The sequence below is a fragment of the Rhea americana genome, unplaced genomic scaffold (genome assembly GCF_003343005.1).
Source record: "Rhea americana isolate MKP2758 unplaced genomic scaffold, rheAme1 scaffold_139, whole genome shotgun sequence".
NCBI lineage: Eukaryota > Metazoa > Chordata > Aves > Rheiformes > Rheidae > Rhea > Rhea americana.
The window spans coordinates 665,162-683,474 of record NW_028185472.1 but is presented as its reverse complement, the minus strand read 5'-3'; the positions used below and the strand labels follow the sequence as shown (position 1 = coordinate 683,474).

Sequence of the window (18,313 nt, the reverse complement as noted above, 5' to 3'; positions counted from 1 at the left end):
ACCAAGGCATGGTTTAATAATATGGGTGAGTTTTTTCCCCTCTTCTTTGTGTTTTGCTTCCTTTATGAAAAGGCCCTTGTGAACCTCCCTAGAACTCTCTCTGGGAATGATTACCTTTACATAACTATTCATTCCAAAAGCAAGGAAAGGGTTTTCAGGAAGTGAAACAGCCAGGAAGACATGAAGCTGACAGATGGTGCCATCTCYCTTTTGGAGCACTTCAGGAAGTCATTTTCTCCTATGACCTTCAGCAATCCCCAGTAGCAATTATTAAAAATATACACATAAAATACAATCCATCCAAATATCAACTACAGCTCATAACCTCCCCATTCTCCCAACACCTATTACTAAACAAATATTTAAAACAGCCTGCAGTCTTACCTGTTGTCCTGACAATAATTTTTCATGAATCAACAAGACATGGAGAAGATCTTTATTCTTATAAGCATAAATGCTAAATATATCTAAGTCCATATTATTAATATATCATAAAATGTCAAAAACAAACACCATTAGCTTTTTTATAATCATTCAAATCATTTTGAGTACATATTTTTTTTCAGACTTACTCTAGCTAAAGAAGATAAAACTATCACAGGGAAAAAGTCCACATAAGAAAAATAAAGAATTAAACAAATCTATTCTGAGCTTTAAGGGAAACTGGATTACAAATGTAGAATTCAGTAAATTTTGATCCTATATCCTATGTACATAAAAAATTTCCTGTCACATTCTCTTAAAAGGCATTTTAAAATAGGAGGAAAAAGGCGGTCAGCTTCCTCCTGTTTTTATGAGGATCATCTGTCCAATATATCTACTGTTTAAAACTGTTGGGGGAGGGGAGTTGTGAGAAGAATATGAGTATTATTTTCCACATCTTTTCAGCGTTAAATACCAAATCATGTTAGTCTAATTTCCAAATAAAGTAAATCTTAAAACAGGAAAAATAGATRGCCAAATTTTGGAAGGCCCAAAGCTCAACTGAGTAGATTTACTTACTACCACTGGAAATGGAATTTTTTCACAATTCACATAATAACACTACAGTTTAAGGTTCTTACTCAGTTTTTACTACATCTCTATTCATATAAACATCCAGTAAAGACATTTTAAGTTAAACTTACCGTTAATAAGTGTCTAGGTAAAGACTGAAGAATTAGACCAGAATACCCTAACTACAGATAAAATCTGCTTTAGCAGAAAATATATTAAGCTTAGTCTAACACTGCTACTCTGAAAAATGCTGGGTGTGATTCTGATCTCGTTTATCCCAGCATAATTCACAAACAATTCAGCTAAAGTCAATGAAATTAATCCTACRAAAGATTAAAGATCATCGAGTGTTAAAATTATGGAGACTGTGGTAACATATCAAAATTAATACTAATTGGTTTTATAACGCGTTGAACATTATTCAACTTTCAGTCTTTTAAATTTAAGTTATGCACGTAGTATCTGGGATAAACATCTCCCGAATTCCTCCATGATCATTCGTTCAGCTAGACAAACAGAGTAACCTCCTTTTTCTGCCTCTTCAGCCTGCACCAGGAGACAAGTACATGTTGCTTTCACTTCTTCCCAAGATATGCATACAGCTGGCTGCCTAGCAGGAAAGAATAAACTAGTATAAAATTACTCCATTTTAAATATATAAAGTAATTTAAAAGACAAATTACTGTTTGTATATAAAACTCTTAACTAAGAGTTAGAATGCAAAGAGCTGAATCAGAGTAGCTGCACTGTTACTGCAAGATATATCCCTGTAGTAGTCTCAGTATTTTGTACTGAGTAGTTTCTGCTGCCACAGGATTGCTTGAGTTTTTCTAATTAATCACATGGAAGACTGTATTTACACTACAGAATTAATTCATGCAAATACTGCCTGATAGGTACAGACATGGAAAGGTAATACTACAAGCCTCTTCTTCCTTCCGTAAAAAACGGTCAGATTCCATCTCATGTACAAGGAAATATGTTAAAAAGGCTTAGTCATTACTGCCTAGCAGGTATAACTGTACATTCATCTATTGCTGGCAAAAGAAACAGTACCTGGTCCCTCAAGAAGTCCCAAAATGGTATCTAAGCTGCCTTGCTTTGAATAAACTCTTAAAACTATCAGGGGCTGACATCATACAACCCAGTCTACTACACAATCCAAGCAAGTAAGGGCATTACTTGGCACCATCCACCTAATCAATAAATTACCAGCAGCAGAAAATATTCAAATATTTTCAAAATATATCATCAGAAAGTATTTTTAAGTTGAAATTAACAAAATCATTTCTAGGTAATGGTTAATGAAATGATTATATGCCGTATGCATGATGAACATTTTAGAGCCTGGAGTAAAGTTCACTGAAATCACTTTAGAGGTGCTTTAATTAATTTGAATTATTATTAACAGATATTTTATTTATTAAACTATTGACTATACCAACCAAAAATAGAGATTGGGCTACAGCTCTGTCAGAAAGTATAAGAGCATCAGCATAGTATAGCCTTCTCCAAAGATTTTATGATCCAAATTGCCAACACAAGTAAAATTGAGAGAAGATGGACCAAAGGAAAAGGAGATAGGGTGAGAGGAAGAGGAATATAAACATGCTAATTAATTGAACAACACAAACTTTATATTAATAATATAATTTTCTAGCTATATCTTTGGGCAAGGTTTTGATATGAATCAACAACTAAACACAGACAAATGAAAGAAAGGAGAAACTGAAGGAAAAATATATGGTAGATAAAGGATTAAAAAAAAGAGAGAGACAATGAAATCTGTGATAAATACAAAAATAATTACTGGTTTGTAAGCAGAACTAATAAATTCTGCATATCATATTCCTAAGGAGTTTCCCTTAAGATAATTTTGAACCCTCTTGTTTCTATAAATAAAAAATTACGTGCAGTGAAAATCTATTATACAAGCCATCTGTCATTTCAGTCACTATTTCTTAGATAAAAGATGATAATGATTACATGACAAAATTAGTGAAGTCAGATAGACTGATGGATTATGTATGCACTGTCATTTCCAAATATTCACCTGTCTTTCTTCGATTTTGGTAACATTTCAAATGCTGATGTTAAAACTGGACTATTTCCTTCATTATTTCCAATGTCCATGTAGTTTGGCATATTCAAATGTTTTTTTTCATCTGGACTTTCTTCATAATTTTTGCAACCAATGCATTTGCAAATAGAGGAACACATAATTTTAGCCTGGCAAATATAGAATACTTAGAATAAAAAGTGTATAAATCTTAAGTTAAACATACATACGAGTATCTGCTGGAGCTATATCTCCAAGGACTTATTCTAGATGTGCTGGTCTTGGAAACTTGCAGAGTGAGGCCATCAATATCAACATAGTAAGGAAGTGAGTTAATTTTCTCCAAGGATTCTCTGTGGAGTTGGATGATTCTCCATTGTCCTGTACATGGACAAATTACTCCTCCCTTCAATTTGCAAGTATCCTTGCAAAATAACAAAATACCACAGATACAAAGAAACTACCAGGTTTAGTAAAAAACCATTTCTCATTTATTCTGGAGCAAGGAACTGGCTAAAAGTTTCTAGAACCTGATACTGAAAATTTTAGCTGATCAACCAGATTCAATTCTTTGGAAATAGAGCCATATAAAGAAGGAGAGACTGCTCTCTATGTTCAATAAGTTTTATGATGAACAGTATAAAAAAAAGGAGAAATAATTATTTTTAGTGACTAATAGTTACAGAAAAAAATCCACGTTAAGGTCACGAGTAATGATAGCAAAATTCACCTGACCGACCTCAAAGCACTCACAATAATTCTTAAGGCATCCTGAGCGCTTGCAATTACATCCTTTGTTGTGGCGAGGTTTAATTTCTCCCAGTTTCCATTTCCCAATCTTTGGTAGAAAAGCTTCTGGGTTTCTATCAAGACAGGCCTAAAACAGAAGGAATTAGACTATAAGAAATTCAAAGACATATTTTTAAGCACCTGAATGACCGCAATCCAATATTTAATGAAGAAATTCTTACTTGCCACTCTCATCCTTAGTGGTATGAGGTACATGGATATAGGTGTCTTCCAGAGCATGTGAGAGCAGGAATTCATAGACTCTAAAACCAGGAAGCAGCTTGCATTGTTTTTATGAAACATCCAAAATGACCTCATCTACATTTCTCTTAGGACTGCTTTTCTCTCACTGCTGAAGCCACTCTCACTCGAAATAAAAAATTCTCACTGAAAAAAGCACCCTTGAATACATTGGCATGCACATCTCAGGAGGTTTAACTCTATCTTGTTGTGTTAATGGCCCAATATAAAGCCCTTTTACTGAAATCAGTGTTGGATACTCCACTGGAATAATAGATTTTAATTAGGCCCTAAGACCTCTTGATGCCATGATTTGCTAAAAGGCAAACTAAAGAAACYAGTACGTCCTCTATGCACAATATTTATGGATGGCAGAAAAAACAGAATTTTCTTTGCAGGGAGAGGCAAGATCTCTTTTACTCTAAAGGATGCCCTCAGCACAATGGAGAGAGTGCTTACACCTCACCAACCCCATCAGCTCAGCTACTCTAGAACATCTGATTTGAAAACTAGTTGTTAGAGGTTAATACCAAAAACTGCTCTGAATTTGAATGGTTAGATAYAGCAAAGTTCTAAATCTAATTCGATCAACTTCTTCTACAAGCCAGAGATAATGTGAACGATACAAAAGAGTTCTATTCTAGAGAGTTGCATACAAGGAGTCCAAAGCTAGTAACACATCCTGACTGTAGAGTACAAGCAGAAGAATATTTTTATTTTCACTTTAAAATTTACAACATAATGTAATACATATCTAATATATTAAAGTATTGCCCAGTTTCATATATACACAGCAATTAGTCCACATATTATTCTTTATGAAACTATAAAATCAGGGTCTCCAAGTATAGAAGCAACCCGCTTCTCAGCAGAGCAGGGTTCAACATTGCTGCCATGGGAGCTTCCTTCAGATTGTTGCATAGGTTATCCAAAGAGAGCCACACAGACAAATGCAGATGATCTGTCCAGGGAGAATAATAATTTGGGTAATAATAATTCGGTTTCTTTTGACTACTGTCTGATTTTGGGGCACAATATATTTTCCCTCAAGGGAAAGCATTTTCTGAAATGAAATTTGGGTTTGCACAGTTCCTTCCAAGAATAAAAATTACCATTCCGCTAACATACCATTAGTTACAATACAAAGCAGCAGAAGTTCCAAAAAGGGAAAGAAAAAAATCCCTGTTCTTCTTTGAAAGAATAACATGGAGGCAACACTTGGCTTTACTTCATTTATGTTAAAAATAACATATTCCAAATACTGTAAATAAAAAAAAAATAMTGTATTTTTCACACATGAAGCAAGTATCAATGTGTACTGTACTTTTATTACCTTAATGGCCTTAAATCGCTCAATTTCATGAAGTGGATTGTTGTAACAATTATTGCAGTTGCAGTTGTTGCAAAAATCACCATTAGCAAAACAGTCACAATATCTATGGTGAACATACAAAATAACATAAGAAATAAAAAGATTAACTAGTTTTAAGTTTATTCTACTTCAAAGCAGAATTTCTGGTTTCTACACATGGAAAATATTCCTCTGTCATTTAATCACACACATACATAGACAAAGAGCTTCTCTTTCAATTTTACATTTTCTAAAATATACCCACATGATCAATTACAAAAATTTTAATTATCACGTGTGCTTCTCTGTATGCGTATTATTTACGTGTGAGAGCAGCAGTGAGACAAAGAAATGATATTTCAGTATACAGCATTTACATTATATGTGTTTTTTCCACATATACTCTGAGCTATACAGCTTAGCTTCACTTTTTATTTTTCATACTTTGGACTACATACAATCATCTACATCTCTGTACTGATTTCTGAGCATGTTTKACACTAGTTTTTATCAACTGTAGATCTCTCTAGCCCAGTATTAGATAAGTAACTTTGGACTCATTTTCACTTGAAAACACACATTTATTGTATGATTATCCTGACATCTATATACTGCTAATAGCATTTATCAAATGCTGATAAACTATTACTTACAATTTCAGACACTGAGATTTAGTGCAGTTACATGGTTTTTTAGACTTTGTATCCCCTGAGCCAAAATGTAAGCTATAAAAATAGAAAAAGGAAAAAAAAAAGAAAAAGAAAATTTATACAAATACAATTAGTATGGAAATTAATTATTATTTTTTCAAAAGTATAAAATAAATACTAATTTTTTTTTTTAACATCAATATCAGTAGTATTTAACAAGCATGGACTCCCACGGGTGGGGTAAGGAAAAGAGAAGAGGAAGTAACCTGTAATCTCTCTCTATCCATCAACTGTCACCACCTGTGACTGTCAGTTCCCAATCATACAACCCAGTAATGGCTGTGCAACTGCAAAGCTCTCTCACCTTTCACATTGGAGTTACATCTGCCTCTTATTTAAAAATGATCTCCAATTAAACATTAAAAGAGTTCCAATAGCATTAGAAATAAAATACAATACAATAATATTAGAAATGTTTTGTATATAAATTGTACAGTAGTTTAATTTGGAAATATACCAATTAACTTAGAAAATTAAATGATTTTCAGCCATATGGATAGCACAATTGCATTGATCCTAAGAAACCCTGAAGCAGGTGATACAGTCTTGACTGCCAGCAAATGGCATCATGACTACTGATATAGGTACACAAAGCATTCTTACAGAACTACATTTTTGTTAGAAGAAGGAAAAAGTATGTAATATAGAAACGTCTAGAAGTCATTACCAGTGTAAAATTCAAAAGTAATTGTGGACTAAACGTTCCACACTTCTTACCCAACTGAAGTCATTTTCACTGGTCCTTGCAGATTCGATTCTGAATGGTATGTGGCAGTGCYAGCTACTGATTGTAAGGATCCATTTTCAAACTGTTCAAGATAAAATGCATATAACCTGTTTAGATTAAGTTTTTAAAAATACTCCTGTAAGTTAGCAGAGAAAGTGTAATACAGTGAAAATGCTCCAGGAATGATTTGATTATCAAGGATACAGACAAAACTCACAAAGGCACAGAGCTATCAAAAATGTATGCGTTTCTTTTTGAAACTGCTCAATATGCTGGGACCTCTGCATCTCCCAGGGCAAAGAACCAAGAACAGCTTTCAATGTTGCACATTGGTGGCACACTATTTTCAATTTACTGATAATTCTAGGTTCAATTACTTTTAATTCCAGTACTTAACTGAAATTGGCTAGTGAATTGACGATTTATATTAAATTCAGCTGAAATATGATATGTAAATAGGTTGAAGACAAATGAAGACTTTAAAAAAGAAACATTTCACAAGCCAACAGAACAGACTGTAGATCAGTTGGTCTCTTTGACAGACATATGATTAATAATGGTCTTGATGTGTGGAGAAACAAGGGAAGAAAGGTTATGTTGGGTTTACAGGTAAAAGAAGAGGGCAGTGAACCATTGTAAATCACATTTATTTTAATTGTTGATTAATCTAGCTGACAATCAAGATGAGGAAAACGAGTATATTTATAGCAAGAGAAGAAATCTAGGGAAGAACAGAATGGGGATGAAATTAGAGAAGAATTATGAGCTGTCTATGTTATTGCTCCAGAAAGGATAGTCACTAGTTTGCAGCTATTTTATCTTTAGTGATGAAAGACTATAGTTGATTGTTCCATCCATCCCTGGGACTCTTTCTATCCCTCTTTTATGAAAGGGGCCACTATCCATGAATCATCTGCTATGTTTGTACCRACATCACACATTCATTTCACACAAATAAAAAGTTTTCAGGTAAAAATTTGCAGTGATTATTGCTAACAGCTTYGTTGGAAGCAGAAACATTGTAGAAACTGTTGGAAGTAGTGATTTTACACTAGAAATCAAACAGCTCCAAAGTTTATTAGCCTTCTGTTCATCTTTCATTATTTAAAATAAATTGYAATACTATTCTCCTACTTATTCCATTGTCAACAAAATAATTGAAAAAAAAGGTTGTAAAAATAATGACCATTAAACTTTAATCAAAAGAGGATAGAGTAAGAAATCCTACTGGAAGAAAATATTCCTCCTCTTCTGGTAAAAGTCAATATGCTTTCCTTTATCCTTCAGAAAAGTCTTAGCATGGTTTCCAGAAGTAAAAATCTACATAAATACTGAATTCAAGATCTCAAAACTGTAATAAATTTATTTCGCATAGAAATCTGTGATTTTAATTCTGGTATTATTTCTAGAAAATGTTGAAATCAGAAGCCATTATATACAGGGAGTATATTGGATGCAGAATTATAAGTGTATATGTTAACCAAACATTCCTTAGAGAATACACATAATTGTTACTTCCCTACATATATTTAACCACCCATTTTAAGAAAAGGAAAATTAGTTTATATTGTGCTTAATAAATTTATAGAAAAAGGTTTCTTTACCTGTTTTTCATTCAAATCTAGTTTACCTGGGACTGGTAAAAACTGCCCAAGTACAGCTGCTACAGGGTGGCCCACATCTGAAAAGAAGACACTTATTTGAAGACTGCAGACCTACTCACAGTGTATTAAGTTTCATTTATACACAATAATTTTTGAATGAAACATACAGACAAATGGGAAACTTCAACTTCTTTTATTAAAAATAAGCATTTCCTGTTTGTCTTCTATTGGCACTTTTTGCTACAATATAGTTTAGAAAACAAACTTACACTCTTCCTACGATAAACATTGTCAGTGAAGGGCCTATAATTTCTCTCTCAACAATGTTTTTCCTATTGCAAAAAAGAAAAATAAAAACCTCACCACACACAAATAACTGTAAGAAAAAGTATCCAACAATTTGTTAGCTAGGAATTTGACCATAGGTTGTTTTCACTCTGACATCAAATACATATAAATTCAAATGACACTGTCTTAAACTATTTTGATAAAAGAAGGAAATGGCAGAAACACTTAAACATGTTTATGCTGAGTTCTTATTTTATGACTTTCCAAAGTCCTGAGAGAACGTCTGCAGTGGAGGTACTGAGCTTATAAAAAAATACTACTAAAAGCCCATGGAGAAAACCATAGCTGTAAGAGTGAGTCTGCGTAAGTCCTGGTGAAGCAGTGCTTTTAAGTATACAAGCATCCCAGCCTGTGCAGAAAATAAACATCAGGCTTACTGAGATAACCAGATGAATCTTACAATTGTACTTATTTTCTAATTAACAGAATCCATATCTGGAGTGACTATTCAGAGATGCAATCAGTGCTTGTATGGTGCCTAATAYTAAGAGGCCTTGTTTTCACATTGCTATCCATATGCACCATTAAGTGTTTCTGCATTTTATAGTATTAAAAACAAGWAATGAAATAAACAATGTTAATAACATTGTTGAGGAAGTTATATTTAGGAAAAGAAATATTTAAGTTAAAATTAACCTACACTTACATACTGTAGTACTGATCAAAGGAAAATGTATTACTCCACTAAACATCTAAATAGGTAAAACAGAAAACTTTTTCTTTAAAAACTGATAGAATTTCAAGTTCACAKAACGATATAAAAATCAGCGACACATACTCTACAGATTGAGAATCCCAAGGCTAAAGTACAAGCACAGTCCTCAAAGCTGCTCTTCATTCATAGAGAAATAGTGACATACGGTGGCGATTTAGGGTAAATGCAGATATGTCAGCCGCATATGCTAAAAATGCTTCAAACAGAAAGCAGCCTGTATACTAACAACTTTCATTAAATTCAATATACCTATTACATCGTTCTTGTTATTTTCACTGAAGTGCCTAGCACTTCTGCAGGCACTATAAAATAAAGTAAAATAATAAGCAGTGATAGCTGCATTACTTTGGTTCATCTCAGCCTGACATTGCTTAGGAATATAACTTACGCAATTGCACATTAACAATCTATGATACACTATCTGACATGCTAGAGATAATTTTCATTTTCATTGTACCTGATTGAAGATAATTATGTTGGTCTTGATACTGGGGAATTAAATGAACTGTTTTTAGTTCTCTTGTGCCAGAACTGTTTATACAGAGTATTTGAGTACTTCCATCCAACTGGCATATCAGCTGGAATAAATAACTAATGATTAGCTTTCATCCAAGAAACAGTAATTCTATGCATACAGATACAAAGGTTTTCATAAGAGTACCATCTGTCTCATAAAACTGCATAATCACAGACTGGAATCTCTGTCCGAGATAAATGGATCATTATGCATTTAGATGTTTTCTTTTTGACCATTATTTTCAATTTGTTTGTTTTTGGAAGCAACTATTGAGCAATGACACTATACCWCCTCAACCCAAGTGAGATGGATTTCTGGTTCTTTAGACTGCTCTATGAGGTTTTGGAGAACTTACTCTAGCTAGTTTTGTAGCATGCTGGTTTAGGATTCAGTTCCCTGACCAGAACATGCCACCATAATTCATGTTTCATGTTCATGTTTCATTTCTTTGATTTATGACTGTAAATCAAGATTTTCCCTTTAGATGAAGTAATTTTCATATTGCCCTATTTGTTTCTAGCTGATAAATAGAAAATAATATAAGTTATAAATAAAATATCACTATCACTAGATACAATGTAGATGAGTGTGAGGAAGGCACTGCTTTATTATTCTTGGTACAACACCCAGTAAGTGGGACTTTTTGCTGATAGAGTGTTACAAATAAATTAATAACTTCCTTTAGCTTATAATTCTGCTATCAATTTCAGGATGTAATTACCACAGGATTGGAATCATTTTTGTGTGAACAGCTGGGTTCCTCCAGTACACTGTGCAATGCTAATAACTTGCAGCTAGATTCGCCTACATTTGAATTCTGAAAAATGGCTTCATCTTGGTCATTCTCCATAACATTACTAACTGCCTCTCTTACTTCAGCCTGAAAAATAAATACTTTTACATATTAAAAGGCATATTTTAAAAGCTACTTTAAAGTCCAATGCAAATACAATAAATACAAATTTTAACTGCACAGACCATGCATATTAAAGCAAAGATTGTTTTCGAATGTAATATATTGAGAATAGTTATGTCTTATATGTCAAATAGTCTTGTTGAAAACCATTCACTATCCATCTTGCTGATCCATTAATTTATTATAGTGTCTTCTGCATAAAAGTCATACTTCCAGATGAAGCCTTGCACCCTTCAGTGCACATATTAAAACACTGAATGGATGGCCTTGAAAAACTTGGCTTCAATATCCCAGTAATTTGAAAAATATCCCTTTCATGAAATATCTGAATTTCTTTAGTTTGTTTTTCACAAATCTGGGAAATGATATTTAAAAAGTCAAGCCKTCTAAGAGAATAGTAAAGTTGCAAAGAAAATCTCTAAACAGCTAGGGAATGCTAATGTTAAAACTGGATTTTCATGCTTCATTCTGCTCATTTGTATATTTTGCACATCATACAGACTCAGACAGTAATCAGCTGCCCAACGGTATTTGGCAGAGTTCCAGAGGGTGAATGTGTTCAGGTGGCCTTAAATTATCTTGGAGTTGCCCCATCCTTAATTGGTCTGAATGGGCCAGAACCAGAACTGGCAGATGGGAGTCAACTAGACTTGAACCAACAGGAACAGAAACAACTGAAAAATCCAGTTTTTGTTCTCCCTTCCTCTACTGTGTAGCAGTTTATCAAGTCTATGGAGCACCATTTTTTGTTCTTTCTCTTTCATGAATAGATCAGATTTTGAAACAGATCAGTATTTGAAAGAACCTTTTACYTGCTGGCGCTCATAACAAATTCTGTTTTAGACATTCAACACTTCTGCTTTTAAATAGAAAATAAACAACAAATTATTCCAATAATAACAACAAAATCTTACAGGCATACTTACAATTTCATCGTACACAGAAGCACTAGCCTGAGGTAAGCCACAGACACCACTGGAAGATTCTGTTACACAAAATAGAGAACATTTTACTTAGTAAGAGGCCAGTGTTATATACTAGGAGCCCCCTGATAGTATCAGTAAGAGGAAAAGAGGTTTCAATGACATTACAGTATTGCATTCTTATGAAAGAAATATTGAGTATTCTCTTATAAGAGACTTCATTTCAGGACTGTTGGGAAAAAAAGACTTCTGTATGGATCTGTCTGATGTTTCTCAAAAGGTTTATTGTGCCTTTCTGCTAAAATTCACTTAGCAATGATGTTATGTTAGCAAGGCTGATTAATATGTCAGTTGCAACGTAAATACTGCATATTGCTATCGCACAAAGGGAGATTCAGTTGCTATCTAGGAGATTTAGCRTATAAAAAAAGATATACACCCGAAAGAGAAACTGGTGAACATTTGCTTTATAAAATGGCATCTACCTGATAGTAGACTCTGTCTTTTTGATCCTGGCTCACACACAGGGCTGGTACCCCAAAAGGGAGATCAGAGGCATCATTCTTCAAAGGGATACAATTCCTCCCATAAGCCCCAGGTTAGCAGGGTTGCACAAGAAACTGAAGGATGATTCCAATACACATATAAATTGAGCTTTGCATATCCAGCCACATCTTTCTCCCTTCATTCTGAGGTTTCTAGTAAGCAAGGGACATTCTTTACACATCATGAGTGCAAGCTGGCACTTGAATAAGGGCCAGAAATAATAGATGAAGGCTTCTTTCCCCATCTTTGGCATTTTCCCTGTACCTGTAGAAGAGCCAGGCACAAACTGACTACTAATAAAATCCTGAAAGGAAAAATCCCTCACAGATGAGGGACACTTCTCTAACAAAAACTTCTGAGCAGATAAAAAAGTAAATTTGTCTCTAATGTCAAAACATTTCTGGTTGTTAAAAAAGTGCACACCAAAGAGAAAACAYACAAAATAGTAATCAGAAATGTCATGAGTACACATACAGCACACAAATATAAACTACTTGAGACAAATATTACAAAATTAGTAGCAAATAAGAAATAGACCATTCATTATTCTTGGTCCAGTCAGACTTCACTTTGTAAGACCAAATCTGGAAGTCGGTTTAACCCTGAGTAGGGTGAAAAAGTAGGGTGTGAAAAAGTTATGAGCAGAACACAGCTAACAGCTACTCAAGAGCTTAAYATCATTAGCAGCATGGGTGCAACCTGTCTAAATTTCATTATCTGTGGTCAATCCCCAAAATGAAATAACTTTATTCCTCTCAATCCAAAAGAAAAATTGTACAGCAGGGAGGAATACCTTCTTCATAGAGCATGAAGGAATGGGGAAGAGGTATGGAAGGAGGGGAAAAATCTAAGACTAAACTACATCGTTGAAGCAACATAAACACATATGAACAGCAGTGACACATTCTCAAATCCTTTTAGCTATACTAACACACTAGGTAAGCAAAGGCTTACGCTGCAATTTCTCATCTCCACAAATTATTGTATGTATCTATTTATATCTTTCTTTAAGCTTATGAGAGGAGCCAAAAAAAACCCAAAAAGACATTTAGCCACTTTGAGCACTCACCATTTAAGCAATCTGGCAAGTTTTGTGTCTGCATAGAACTGTTATGGATTCCTTTGAATTGATCATAACAAATACAGTTATTCTCACCTGCAGCTGGAGGTATTAATGATCTGAACACCTGAAGAAAAGAATGTTTATTTGCAACTGTTCTATGAAATAAATATTGAATTTTTTAAAACCCAGACAAACAAGCAAAAAAAAATGACTTACAGTAATCTTGAAAACTGAAAGTTACTTATATTGTCAGGATGTAATTAGGCATATAAATGTTGCAGTCTGTTCAGCATTAGCTGATACTGCTGAAAGCTGAATATGATTGTTTTTTCTGTTCACCATAGAGTTATGGTTTGGATGTAATACAGTTATAATAGCATTGTACTTAATACTTACATTTTTGTTTTCAAATATAAAGGTTGTGAAAAGAAAACAGAACACAAGCCAACAATTTTGTAGTGTCAAATTACAATTGAGATTGTTCAAAATAGACAATTTGCTCTCTATCTGTATGTGCTCTGCTTCCTCTTTTTAATACAGATAGCAGCTTAGGAGGGTAAGTAAGCAGCACATAAACAGCCTACTAACTTTCTTTACTTCAGTAAAAGCATTCATAACCTTACTGTAAGATTGTGCTAAGACTTTTAAGAAACAGTGTAGAGTYAGGATTCATGCAGACTCCTAAACAATAGGAAGACAGCTGGTCAGAAAGACATTTTCCAAGTCTTATAATTTAGTCCCTTATACAGAATAGTGGAGCCTAACAAACTCTCATTATCTTCACCTTGACTTTGAAGAAACCAACTGCTATGCCTTAATCACATCTTTATTTTTCAGAGGCTTCCACAGCCTTCAGAATCTCATTAATGATTCAAAAGATTGAAGATCTAGATTATTAAAGGACTATTGATTTTATTGGACATATGTGCAAACAGCCTTCAAAAACAGAGATGCTTTTAAACCAAAACTGTCATCTCAAATCAGAAAGGAAACTAAACCACGTAAGATAACTGTCACAGTAGACTTGTAGCTCAGGATGAAGCGGCACTRGGAAATCGAGTGGGTTGGGCGTGGCCTCTCCCCCTCTCCCCATTTCTTCAATGGGAGACTTCCTATGCTGCCAGCCCTGCAGCTGCCGTCCGGCTTCCACTGGGGGCACCAGGGCAACCTCAGAGCCCGCTCCGAGACCAGTCCTTTCTGCCAGTTTAGGGTTTTTTTATGCTTTTGATTTTTGACTCTCTGAGCGGCAAACCTCGTTAAAATATTTACGTGGAACAAATGTCAAATGGAAGTTCAATCATTTCAAGATAGCTGCTCAGAGGACAGACGACTCCGAGAAGCAGCCACAGTACAAAAACAAAATTTGGGGATTTCTTCAGATACTCTGCAGCTATAAAGGAAAAAAGGTAAGCACACAGAAATATCCTAAATATAAATAGTCTGCATTAAACACTGATGACGGTTTTAGTCCTGTGCAGATCACAAATGTTTTATGCTACACTTTTCCAGATAGTCATTTATCCAACATAGAAACTTAAACTTTAAAATAGAAAAAAAAATCAATTTYGAAAAGCAACAGAAAATCTCTCTTACARAGCTACTTTGCTCATGGAGAGTTAACAATAGAGGCCACACTTTACTATTTTAAGTAAATTACTTTTTTACTCCTTTGGAATTTAAATTTTAAGATGACAATATATGTCATCTGTGGTGCAAAAGAACAAAAGGTAATACCCAAGTTGTACTTTATACAAATTCATAATAGTTGCTGTTGTGGATAATAATATATAAAACTGAAGTGGATACATTTGAGACACAGTAAGATTTTTTAATAACCAAATAATAACCCAGCTACTTTAAAATATGTCTCAAAAAATGGACAGAAAAAGAGCAGCCAAAAGCATATATTCACTGCATGCTATATTTGGCAATATAACAGAGAAATCTATTTCTGTATTTACTACTAAATTTGTTCCAGTATAAAATTTAGGACATAAAATTTATATGGGATCCACACCACATTTAAAGTTAACATACTAATTCCGTACACTTAAATCATGAATAAACATCGCTATAYAAAAATTCCTATTTTGTTTAATCTTACTGGTATCATTCTGACATTCTGACCGACTGTTCCTTCTAGAGAGGAAATGCTTGAAGATGGATCACTGCAATTTTTATGTTGCATCACTACAGAAGAAAGAAAATGGACACTATTTGAAGGCAGATAAGGTGAATGCATACGTTCAGCTTCTTCTGGGAAATTCAATTCCTTGTATTTTTCAAGGTCTTCATTGTCACAGCTGCTGTTTCCATGTGGATATATTTCAAGTTTTGCTAGCGTATTTTGATTTTCAAAAGTAAGAGGATACTTAAAATGATCTAACAAAGTCTCTCCCACAGCTACGGTGCATAAGTGATTGTCTTGATTAGATGACAATCCCTCTTCAATGGGATTATTAATTAATGCAGTTTCCAAATTAAAGTTTTCAGAACTAACTGGACTATTTTGGCTAAATATTTCAGTCACAAGTCCACTGTCTATAACCGATCTTATGTCAAGTAGTATCTGATTCTCCATAGTCACAGACAGACTCTCAGCTGGTTTGTATCTGTTTTTTTCTTTGAAGATAACTAACTCTTCTAATTCAGTATTCTTCAGAGCAGCTTTTAGATCTAGAAATGAACGAAATAGCCTTAAACCAAACATTTACATATAATACTTAAGATGTGTTAAAATGAAACAGTGAAACCACCTTTCTAACTTTTAAACACGTTAACAATTCAGAGTTAGATGGGGATTTTGCCACTTAGCTTTGGGAGATGAAAAAAACTGACACAGTACACTGGCAGAGCAATAGTTATGTTCTTCTAGGTTCATGCCACTGTTACCAAATTAGGCACTGAGTAGCACACTGAAACCAAACCCTATCCTTTCCTCTCCTTGGTTACTGCTACATGCAAGGTAAGGCATCTCCRCTCCATACAAACTGTGAAACCCAGGCCAGGATCCACTTGCACCACCCTCACTACCGTTTCTGGATTTAGATCATGCCAACACGGGGAGGCTCAAGCAGTCCACATCCTCCTGACAGGACTGGGACCTGGCAGCCCCTTAAGGCGCAGCCTCTCTGCACCCTAAACGAGTGCACATGGGGCAGAGCGTGCCAGGTAGACGGSGCCCCCTCCTCCCTCCAGGGACAGGAGCAGGTCCCACCTCCACCCCAGGGCCCGCCGCAGAGGGCAGGCTCTTGTCTTTCCTTTCCCCCTCGCCCTTCACCTTCTCCCATAGCGGGCGCCCGCCCTTTCCCGCTCTTCTGTGAGGGCGGAGGCGAGCCCGCAACCGACCGTTAACGGAAGCTGCGCATGCGCAAGACATTCCGCTGCCTCCCGCTCGGCGGCGCGAGCTGCCGGCGCTCCTGCGCTCAGTCAGGGCGAGGAAAGGAGGAGATTTAGTTTTCAAGTTATTGTTTAACGGCAGTACTGCTTAAACTGGAGCTCACGTGTTCCCGGGGAATTTCTCAGACACGAGACTAAGGTCAGTTTTTGAGAGGAGTACTCCCTTTCCCTGCCTTGCTTCAATAGGCAGCTTAGTGCTGCAAGTCCGGCACAAACCCAGGCACTAAAYAAGGGACAAAGGGGGTTTGCCGCCTTCAAGATTGCTGTTTGCTTATTCTGCCTGATATCCTGGGCACATTGGCCCTTTTAATTCAGTTTCAAGACTTAACACTCGACGCAGAAAAAGGTGCCTAATTTGGTTCTGAATTCAGTGCCAAAGCTGCAGTTTCAGGACCTACCCCTCTTCCCCCTGCAAATAAAAAACCCATCCAAAACCCAAAACTCAATTCCAAGCCACCTTTTACCTATAAGCTGCCATCACACTACTTGCACAGCAAAAGAAAAAAAAAATTCCTTATGCTTTGGACTTTGCTTCCTTTCCCCTCCCCCGTCACAAACATGAAAAATGGTCAAACACTTTCTAACAGCCACCAGTCTTCAAAGGAGTTCACTAATCCCAGCAGGATCTGAGCAAGTGAGAACACACATACAAAGTAGTATTTTCTGCGCCTAGAAAGCCTTCACCTGTTTGGACTGAATTTCACTTTACAAACTTGGTGTCCCTCCTTGGCAGGAGTGTCCAACATTGTGTGAAATAATATTCTTCCCCCCACACACACACACCTCCTTGTTAAGCGTTGAAGTGAAGCCACTGTGGTTTTAGGAATGTTTATTTTCAGCAGGGGAAAAAAAAAAGAGGGAGAAAAGCGTAAGTGAATCATTGGAGGGAAAAAAGCAAGGTCCCTCCTTTAACTGCCTCAAGGCAGTCCTCAGTCTTAATGCAATTTCAGAGGAGTTTTCAGGTACTAGCAACCTTCATGCAAAAAAAAACAAAACAAAAAAAAAATCTAAATGGCATTTTAACTTTCTGGCTCTCAACTACTTCTCTACTGCTTTGTCTTTCATATTCTATGGAGTGCAAAGTGCCACGCTTAAATTGACTGTAAAGGGCAAAGTGGTGCTATTTACTAGCTTGTAGACAGTGTCACAGAAGCCTCCAGCAGTGGTTTGTATCTCATGAAAAAGGCAGGTAAGACCTAAGTTGTTTCATTCTTTCTACTGAACCTTAAGAACAGTTTGTTAACATGTTCCCTGTTAACCAGCTATCTATAAATCATTGCTAAGACAAACAGTAGYCTCCTGCTACCACTCCTAACAAATTGAATTTAATTAGATTTAGCAAAAATAGCATCACAGGGCCAGAAAAAGTAGCAAGAGAGATGGGAAGAAGATGGAAAGAGACATTAAACA

General features: G+C 35.4%; 1 protein-coding gene across 1 annotated transcript; it reads right to left on the bottom strand.

Moving 5' to 3' along the window:
- Positions 1-1,443: 1,443 nt before the first annotated feature.
- On the bottom strand, positions 1,444-16,085 carry TESMIN (testis expressed metallothionein like protein). Its single transcript, XM_085298377.1, has 12 exons — positions 15,609-16,085; positions 13,511-13,628; positions 11,899-11,957; positions 10,778-10,936; positions 9,997-10,117; positions 8,477-8,553; positions 6,863-6,954; positions 6,089-6,160; positions 5,418-5,520; positions 3,795-3,932; positions 3,050-3,225; positions 1,444-1,606 (listed from the first exon to the last, which is right to left on the bottom strand). The coding sequence occupies exons 1-12, from the start codon at positions 16,083-16,085 to the stop codon at positions 1,444-1,446; spliced, it is 1,755 nt and encodes a 584-aa protein (XP_085154503.1).
- Between the last annotated feature and the right edge of the window lie 2,228 nt (positions 16,086-18,313).